The sequence below is a fragment of the Trachurus trachurus genome (genome assembly GCF_905171665.1).
Source record: "Trachurus trachurus genome assembly, chromosome: 19".
Lineage (NCBI taxonomy): Eukaryota > Metazoa > Chordata > Actinopteri > Carangiformes > Carangidae > Trachurus > Trachurus trachurus.
In genome coordinates, this window is record NC_139913.1 from 20,066,604 (window position 1) to 20,077,050 (window position 10,447).

Sequence of the window (10,447 nt, forward strand, 5' to 3'; positions counted from 1 at the left end):
TATAAATCTGTGTGTATTCATAGTTCATAAGATAAAACATTCTCAATCAACAAATGTTTTGTGTTACTAGTTTACAAAGATTTAGGATATAATATGAACAGATCTTAATGTAATTGTGAGGTATAATTTAAGCAAAGGACAAAACCTCATGTTTCCTGTGCGGACTCGGAACCTTTATTCGGCTTGAAGTTACTTTTACCCGGACAGTTGGGCTTGTGACACCGCGCTGTCAAAAGCAGGAAGTTAAGAATGTAAAGTATAATGCAGCGTCTCCTCTCATTGATCTCATTTCCTCATTTTTTATTTTTATTTACGCCGTCTAGAACCACGAGCACTTGAGCGTGTTGTGTGTAGCCTCCGTAAGGTGAGTTTTGCCGTCGTGTTACTCCGTTACGGAGCCGGTTCTCTTGACTTTTCCTCCGCCTGGACCTCACAACTCCACTGCTAGCAGAGCGAGCTAACCCCGCTAGCTGCTCACTGCTGACTTCACTTCACATCGGCCGGTTGTTGACTTGGTAACCGTTCATGGGCTGGTTGTTGACTTGGTAACCGTTCATGGACTGGTTGTTGGCTTGGTAACCGTTCATGGACTGGTTGTTGACCTGGTAACCGTTCGTGTTAGATGCTCGCATCCACAGACGTCACCATGTGTGTTTAATTCACCCAATTATCTTTTATCTAAACAGCTGGTGTTGTAAATACACCGAGGTGTTTAGCCTCAGCCCGGCTACACGACAGTAAACGTGCACTCACTCTTTACTGTAATTAATTAAAAGCAGGGGCACTAAGCTATTTCCTCCACCGAATTTATTGAATGCTTGTTATTAACTTTTTAGTTGAAACCCCTAAGTGACAGCAGATAATAAATGACAGTTTTCAGAATGAATATGTGGGGTTTTAATATTATAGAGTTGCACTCAGTTCCCAGTTTATTTGGTACCATTACATCAAAGCATAGCTACGGCTGTCTGGTACATTAGCCATGTAATGCATACTATATCTATCAAATGATTCGTTTTTGTTGCAACTGTTTCACTTTTTAATCCCTAGCTATTTACTCAAGTGTCAGTAGTAAGCATACAGAGATTGATCGATCCCTTCTATAAATGCCCACTGTGCTTTCAGCTTTAATGCACATCAACTATACTTGGTGTGTGTGTGGAGCCATCAGCTACTTATTAGTTAATTACTGTTATCTCTACATTTGCCATGTCTCATTATGTGATGTACTTGTCTTCATTCTGCAGACACACGGCATGCTAACCACACTGTCTTTGGAGCAAAGGAAATCCAGACACAAGTTACACTAATGCTGATGATTAGGTAACGATGATGCAAAGCTGACATTGATGTTTCTTGGAAGAAATGTTGTGGTTTGTCAGCATCAACTTTCTCTTTGTGTCGGTTGCAGCCCCAGAATGGCCTCAGGAATGCAAGAGAAACAGTACACGCCATCTCTGCTTAATTTCTTCATTTATAACCCCACATTTGGGCCACGGGAAGGAGAGGTGAGCTTGACTTCTACAAGAAGAATTGTTATGCTAATGTTTTACACCTGAATCAGTTTTCTTTTTTTTTCTTTTTTTTTTTAAACTTATTCACCATTAACAAAATGTACTATGGTATAAGTCCATCACTAATGTAATGTCTTTTTTAGGAAGAGAAGAAGATTTTGTTTTACCACCCCAGTGATGTTGAGAAGAACGAGAAGATCCGAAATGTAGGCCTCTGTGAAGCCATTGTACAGTTCACCAGGTATCCATCTTAACCAGGTGTCGATCTTCATTCTTACAATAATGTTTTCATCCCTCACTTGCTTTTAATTGTCGTGTCTTGTTTTTGTCTTCCAGGACCTTCTGTCCAACAAAGCCAGCTAAATCCCTGCACACACAGAAGAACCGGCAGTTTTTCTTTGAGCCTGAGGACAATTTCTGGATAGTCATGGTATGTTAAAGGCTTACATGCACATTGCTTGTCCAACATTATGTGTTAGTTCAGACTTTATTGGCCTTCTATGGAATGTAATCTACCATTATCTTGCTAATCTCTTTTTATTTGCTTTTCCTCAGGTGGTTCGAAACCCAATGGTCGAGAAACCAAACAAAGATGGTAAACCTCCAACAGTTGAATATCAGGAAGAGGAAATACTTGTGAGTTTTTCACATTTTTTCTTTAGATATTGGCAGTTTTACATTATACTTATCGTGCCCTCTTGTCTTTCTAGGATACTGTTTATGGTGCAGTTGTAAGACAATGCTACAGTATGTACAAGGTCAGTTCCAGTTTGTTTCTGTAACTTCCCTAAATTAAATGTCTTCCTATTCTAAAACCCACAAAGTAACACTTTGGCAGACTAGCAATTTTAATGCAAAAAGAAACATTTTCTAATAATGTTTTTTTTTTTCCTAATGCCGTAGCTCTTCAATGGCACATTTGGCAGATCGATGGAAACTGGAGGAGTTGAGCTGCTCACACAGAAGCTTGAAAAATTCTTCTACAGGGTATAATTATGTTCACTTGACTTTGTTGCTAGGTGGATATGTATATTGACCTTGCCTTGACGACATGATGTGTTTGAATATAACAATGCACACATGGTTATTTGTAAAAGTCAGTTAAGCCTGAAGTCAGTGTTTTGACAAGGTCCGGGCCTCTACTTGTGATATTTGCACTAGATTTACTTTGTTTTATCTCTTTGTAAATGTTCATGTCACTCCTGCGAATAGACGTTTGCAGTCACACCTGATTTCACAACAATGATCTCTCTACATTAGCTGTCTTCACCTCACTGGAACAGTGCTGCCCTTGAGCAAAGCAAAAAGTATAAAAAATTCATTTCTAATTAGGGAATACCCTTCTTGAGTGAACGCAGGCTTCCCTCGCCGCCGTGTAACTGAAAGACGGAGCGAAAGAGAGAGCCTGCGGTGTGTGTATCAGAGGTTGAATGTCAGTGCCTCTCTGCCCCAGGGTGATGCAAGCGTCTGTGCAGAGCGCCAATCAGAGTTTCTTATTCAGCTTTCTTTATTGCGCTGTAAGGAGGCTCTCGTAGACGTGTAAACTAACCCTTCGCTCCTTAACCTTCTCCTGTGTCTTGTCATTTTCATTGTGTGTGTGCGTGTGTGTGTCTGTGCGTGTGCGTGTGTTTACTCTGGGGTTTCTAGTATCTGCAGACTCTCCACTTGCAGTCCTGTGACCTACTGGATGTATTTGGAGGCATTAGCTTCTTCCCACTGGACAAGATGACCTACCTGAAGATCCAGTCCTTTGTCAACCGAGTGGAGGAGAGCCTCAGCCTGATCAAATACACCGCCTTCCTGTATAACGACCAGCTCATCTGGTACAGAATGACCGCTTTGTTGGAAATTTGTCCTTAACAGTGCGTGCTGGTTCCTGACATTCACCATCTGTAAGATTTGACGGCTGTCACGATCGGACACAAAAATCAAAGCACCAACATCTGCAAACGCATCATGGCATGCTGGGTAAACAGAGGTGGCTTTAAACACGGCATCTAATCCTCTTTGTGGGTTTATGTGCTCCCTGACATGTCACTTGCCTTTAATTGTGCCCTGAGCCGCCCAGCTTGGCGCAAAGCACCGGGGATTACGTGATTGCTAATGAAATGGCTCGAGAGCAGTGTGATCTTTCATTGTGAACTGTCAATAGACAAACAGAGGAGCTGTTTAATTACTGCCCAAATCAACCCTGGAGCTGCACTGTGTGCTTTCACTGTAGCACCTTCACAGCCACGGCTGAACTGTAATTACCACCAGGGGACAAATTGTTTCAACATCTTAGCTCATGATGAAGAGTACAGGTTGCAGCACGCTGAAAAATATCCAGTCACACCTTGTTCTTTTGCATTTTGTTTGCACAGTCTCTTGTCAACGTTGGAAGGTTTTAAATGTTTAACCCTTTGGTTCTGTCTGCAGGAGCGGACTGGAACAAGATGACATGAGGATCCTGTACAAGTACCTGACCACCTCACTGTTCCCCAGACACTCAGAGCCAGAGGTGAGGAGGTGGGAGTGAATGATGGACTGATCAAACAAATGGCTTGTGGAAGTATGGGAGATAAACTGAGGATGTTACAAAAGCATCAATATGAGCAACAGGTGTTTGTGTAGAATAGAGGAAAGATTATTGCTACAATTGGTGTCTGATCCTAATGCTGCTAATGCCAAGCTTCACCCGTGACTATAGCCTCAAACTTTAACACCACATTGAATAAATACATAAAAATAACAATGTGATCTACCATAAAGGGTTAATTATAATAATAGGCAGCTGACCTGAACAAGAGCCAAAGTACTTTCAAAGCTGTGCCACATAATTTTTGCCTTTCTGCTATTGTCTTTTCTCCTCACAGTTGGCCGGCAGGGACTCTCCTCTGAGGCCGGAGGTTGCAGGGAATTTGTTGCACTATGGAAGGTAAGCTCCCCCACTTCCTATGCACAGGACAGAGTCTAAATTAGGGTAAAATGGGGATTTAGTTTAATTCATTTAATGTCTGGTGTGTCACCAGTTGAATAAACAATAAGCATGAGTAATGGGTTTTGCTTGTTGTCAACCAAATTAGATAAGAGGGGAACTCCCGTGGCTCATGGTGCATTGCATTTGAACTGGCAAGTCGGAATTTCCAAGTTTCCAGTCGGAAATTTAATTTTAACATAATAATAAGTTGGTGCAGGACTGAAGTCCTCGGCAAATCCAAAATGGCTGCTGTGCACAATAGGAAAAGTGAAAGCTGCTATATCATAACACTTCTGTCTTATTAGTGTCTGATTGCGTCAGTCACACACACACACACACACACACAGCACTGTTCAAAAAGCACACACCAAATACAGCCAAGTGAGTTGTTATGGACTGGTTGACAACAATAAAAGGCTTGTCGTTTGTTGTACTTGGACTAATCTGCTCATCTGAGGTAAATAGAAAGCAGTGTGACATTTTGCAGTCAAGCAACAGAGCAGAGTGTAGAGTAGCGTGGTAACATTCTGTGTGTCTGTGTGCTGCTTGATGTAACTAATGTTCAAAGGTGAAGTGGGGCTGGTGCAATAGTCCCAAGTGTGACTCCTAGTGACCTATCATGGGGCGGGATTTTACAGCTGTAACTGGAAGACACTTCAGAATTTATGGACCTGATGAAGGTTAGAAAAGTTATTATAACTGGAAGAAAATGACAGAATAAAGCTTACAGATGCTCTTGGAGGCCCATGCAGGCCGAGCTGCACATAGAGAAGGCATAGTTAATGCACAGAAACGTCTTGCAATGCAAGTACTGTAGTTCCCCATGATACTAAATGGCATCCATGAATTCCAGCAATTTAACAGCATAACAGTGAATTTCCTGTTCAGTTTGTGATCTTATCATTTGAATCAGTCATGGAGGACGGAATCTTGGAACTGAGAAAATGAATTTGTCCTTTTATGATTGAAGTTAAATTACAGTCTCACAGTTGTCTGCCTCCACCAATCAGTCCAGTTACTGTTAATGGAGGGGGATCTGTCTAGGATGGCAATGATGCCTAACACTGACTGAATATAAAGTTATTACAGTTCATCTTGTGGGGAACCTGTCACTCTAAACTACAAATCTAAACGTCATGGGGGCGGCGTTTAGCTCACTTGATAGAGCTACCGCCCCATGTTGAGGCTACAGTCCTCACTGCAGGCGGCCCTGGTTCGAATCCCGCATCGGGCGGCCCTTTCCTGCGTGTCATTCCCCCTCTCTGCCTCCCCCATTTCCTGTCTCTCTCCACTGTGCTAAAAAAAAAGAATTCTAAACTTCATGGTGGTAGTAGTATGTGAGTAGGATTCATCCTCTTGGGACCATGAATGTTGGTACAAAATTTCATTTTAATGTGAATTGTTGAGAATTCACCTTTTAGATTCAAGTGGTGAACCGACCAACTTGCATTAAACAAATGACTGACAACATAAACCACTCCCCAGAGGATGAGCCCTTCCTGTTTTGGACATTGCTTTCCCCCTTTTGGCACAAAATGACAACTTTTTCCACAGTCCTACGTGCATTCATGCTCTCAAGAGGATAAATTCTTGATTTGTAATCACCATGCAGCCTTTCCTCCAGTTCCTAGCAATCCTTTTGAATTTCATTTTTACTCATAGCGAGTCTGTCAGATAACCACAATGATTTTCACATCCTCTATCTGAGTAATTATTCATTTGAGCACTTCTCTGTTCTCCAGGTTTTTGACAGGACCGACCAATCTCAAAGATCCAGAGGCCAAATTCCGATTTCCAAAAATATTTGTCAGCACAGGGGACGGCTACGAGGAGCTGCATCTGATCGTTTATAAGGTGTGGCTGAGTAAATATGTTCTACTATTTTGTGACCGTCAATCCGTTGATTCATTCATATGCATACAGGAATATTTTAATGTATTAAAACAGGAAGTTTGTTATTCATTTTTAGGATGATTCCCATAATCTGTGACTGGGTGATTTGTTTATGAAGAGTAGGTTTAGAATGAACTATTCTACTGCTCTATGAAATGATATGGATTTGGGGGATTAGACAGCAGAGTTTTAAAATGATGAAGTACGTGCCATGATGCTCATCATCATGTTAATGTAATTTCCAACCTGTGTGACCTTGATTCTGCATTTAACCTGTATTGGTCTGTTCTTCTCCAGGCGATGAGCGCGGCTGCTTGTTTTATGATCAGTGGTGAGTGTGCGCCCACACACAGTACCTATATGATGAAATTGGTATTTTGGTATTTCATTAAATTTTTTGCTTACGTGGAGTTTAAATATTATGTTTTTTCTCAACCATTCTCTGCTCCGTCTCTCTCCAGCCTCTGTGGAGCTGACGAGGGAGTTCTGCGAGCAACTGGACGGCCTGGTGGGCCCTCAGCTGACCTTGCTGGCATCTGATATTTGTGAACAGTTCACCATTAACCGCAGGATATCAGGGTCAGTTGAAGATGCATGTTCGTGTTTTGTTATAACTGCGTCAGTGTCACTTTTCTTACAACACAAGGAAAGATTTAAAGAATCATAATAGTCTTGCAGTATGAGATGCAGACAATGCAACTGCTTCATAGCAGTTCACCATGATTTTCTTGGTTCATATACTAATCATGCTTTGGCTGTTTTCTCACTCCCCATAGCTGATGCTGCTGTATAATTATGGCTGCAACTGATGATTAAGTCATGACCGATGTTTCTTTCCCTTATTCGTTGTATTCACAGAGACTGTGAAAAAGCAGCTGGAAAAAGAAATTATTGTCATTTAAGTTTCTCAAAACTGCTATCACATGTGTGATATCTTTTTTCTGTGGAGTACTACCGGTATTTGGTTAATTAATCATCACACAGGACATTCGAGAGCTTTCGTTTTAACTCCACACAGAGCGCCAGTCAACAGGTTCTTGTCTTTCTGTCTTAGTTGGAGGTTTAGTGTAGTTGTATCAGAGGTGATTACAGTAAACAAGTTGTTTGTCATCAGTTTGCCTTCGGTCCTTTTGTATTGACTCTGCCAGGCTGGCATTGATAGGCGAGACTCTGGTGGATATCGTCATGGCACCAGTTAGGGGTAACTGAAGCAGTGCAGCTTTAAAGACTAGCATCCTAGCCTGCAATTTATCCTGGCCTGCTCTCCTTTAACACTTTGCCTCAGATGCGCCCCAGCCTGTAATGTAAGACTGGACTCGCTGGCCAGAACAATGTGACGGGCTCCTTTTTAATCACTCTAGTGAAGAATGCACTGAATAAATGATGCCGTCCTAAATTCCTCAGCTGGCATCCAGGTCTCTGTCCTGATTCGGCCTGATGGAACTGTAAATAATTAGATAGACATAGATAAAAATCAGTTGTCCAGTCCATTTGGATGCATGCAGCCACACTTCCAGAGAGGCAATTACAGTCCTGTTACAGTAATAATGTGATCTCGGCTCACATTGGAGTGCATGGACAGTTGAGTAACTGCAATGCAGAACTTGATGTTATCATCCAAAGTGATTTGGCTCAATATCTTTTATGTGTGTTTACAGAATGGCCTACCTCAGAGAGACCTCATCATTGTAACCTGAGTAGTTCATCTCTTAAAGTTTTATACCGGGGCCAAGGCTCTATCCTAACTGTTTAAGACACAGTCAGAACATGTGCAAAGTTGTGTCCATAGCTCCTTCTGCCATATGATGTTATATATGAGAACAACAACTCACTGAATCACTAAATGCCACTTAAATAAATTGAAACTCTTGAAAAAGATGCATCTTTATTCTGCAAAGACAACAATAGTCCAAATAGTAAATCCAAATATTGACTTGGTTTATTCCTTCCTTGTTGTATCTGCTCAGGCCAGAGAAAGAGCCTCAGTTTAAGTTCATCTACTTCAACCACATGAACCTGGCGGAGAAGAGCACCATCCACATGAGGAAGACCGCCAGCGTTTGCCTCACCTCTGTCCATCCTGACCTCATGAAGATCCTGGGAGACATCAACTGTGACTTTGCCAGGTACAGCAAGAGAACATCTGCCTGCTGTATTTCTCCAGATATTTGTGAAGGAGTTTTTTTTAGTGGACACAAATCAGTTTCGTGGCGATGCTGGCTTTCACAGTAGAAACTAAAGAATAGATTAGAATTGGTTAGTTTTAGTTCTGTAAACTTCCTCTTATGTCAGTGTTGGTAGATAGTATAGCAGCATGAGGATATAAAAAAAAATATCGTCAGCTGTGAAGAGCAGCTGTGCAGTATTTTCAGATTTTATAAATTAAAGAAGGAAATGTGTAAAACCACAAACTCCCTCTTGTCCCTGGATATCAGCGCAACTGTGTCATTTTCTTACATAATGCTGTGCTCCCAGGAACTTTGTAATCTTACTACAGTATTATATCTTGTGAAGTGGTCATGAGATTGTAGTCATGTGAGCATCCCATTCTCAGTCTGTGGAACACACACTGGTATTTACTCCCCCAGTATAACTATCATTTCCTGTTTTTGGGCACATGGTGTGTAAATACCATTTGTCGTTTTTATTTTGTCGGCACATCTAAAACGTTCTCACTCTGCTATTTATGCAATGAAATATAACCTTTTAGGTAATTACATGTGGGTCTTTTTATATGTGTTTAATGCAGAGGTAAATACAAAATCTTATTTTCCCTTCAATACAATTCTGTGTCTCTCAGGGTCGACGAAGATGAAGAAATCATCGTTAAAGCAATGACAGACTACTGGGTAGTCGGCAAGAAGTCAGACCAGAGAGAACTGTATGTGATCCTGAACCAGAAGAACGCCAATCTGATTGAAGTCAACGGTATGTCCCCGCCACCTGGCTAAGAGTGAATCTGTGTCACTACCACCACAATAGACAATCTGCCTTGATGTTTAATCTCCACTTCACCCTTAATGCCCTTTTATCTTTTCTCTTCCACAGAGGAGGTTAAGAGGCTTTGTGCAACACAGTTCAACAACATATTCTTCTTGGACTGACGGAGCTGAGAGGCTGTTTCACAACACTAAAAACTGTCAGTGTTGCAGGGTATCATGACAGCATCAGCGTAATGCAATAATTGCATTGTAAAATAAAAAAAATACAATAAAAAGCTTTCTCACCAAGTTTTTTTTTTAATTTAACCTACAAAAATTGTAATTTCCTCTTGTAATTATGTGTAAAAATCCAGATTTTTACTGTACATTCACTTTATTTTATTTCATTTTCTTTGTACATACTTGTAGGATTTTGTTAACTGTTTGTTTTGATTTCATTCAAATTAGAATTTGTTAAGTTTTTTTTTTTTTTTTTTTTTTAATGAAGGCAACATGACAAAATTAATTTAAAAACTGACACAGAACAGTTCACTCCAGGTTCCTTTGATGATCAGTGATAGTTTTAAAATGAGATGTCATCATGTCAGAAGTGTTGTGGTTTGTAAACAACTACGCTAACTTTAAATAAATTAAGAATTAATTTTACATGGTGTAAGAAATGTGTTTTTTTAATTGAAATATGGCTTTAGTTTAGGTACATAATGATGAATAAAGGCTGACACTTGCACAAAGATCACATCCTCAATCAAAATGAATGCAAACTAGACCACTAAACTTTTACATCTACAATTGGGTAAGATTAATCTTTTATACCACAGACCAGAGTGTTTTAAGTGTTGCTGTGATAACAAGGTACCTCTTATAAAGTTTGGGGGAGATCAAATTTAATCTGGCAGTAATGCTATCTTTATAATAAAGAAAAATAGGTTCCATGTGTTCATTGTTTTTGAAAAAGAATTACAGGAGAGACTGACTACTGGTTTTTATTGTGAAGCAGAATGCACAACACAAGTGAATATGCTGAGATAAAAATACACAGATGCTGTAAAAAAAAAAAAAAAAATATATATATATATATATATATATTGGAAACACTCAACCTGATGGATCTATTTCTGTCAAATCTGGCAAACCCCCTC

General features: G+C 40.3%; 1 protein-coding gene across 1 annotated transcript; it reads left to right on the plus strand.

Annotated features, from left to right (window-relative positions):
- The first annotated feature begins 206 nt into the window (after positions 1-206).
- On the plus strand, positions 207-9,933 carry ccz1 (CCZ1 homolog, vacuolar protein trafficking and biogenesis associated). Its single transcript, XM_083993836.1, has 17 exons — positions 207-364; positions 1,248-1,323; positions 1,412-1,508; positions 1,658-1,755; positions 1,851-1,944; positions 2,070-2,150; positions 2,225-2,272; positions 2,418-2,501; positions 3,162-3,337; positions 3,933-4,014; positions 4,370-4,431; positions 6,216-6,327; positions 6,664-6,697; positions 6,828-6,945; positions 8,334-8,492; positions 9,167-9,294; positions 9,415-9,933. Exons 2-17 carry the CDS (start codon positions 1,310-1,312, stop codon positions 9,468-9,470), a joined length of 1,443 nt encoding a protein of 480 aa, XP_083849962.1. The 5' UTR covers positions 207-364; positions 1,248-1,309; the 3' UTR covers positions 9,471-9,933.
- The last annotated feature ends 514 nt before the right edge of the window (positions 9,934-10,447 follow it).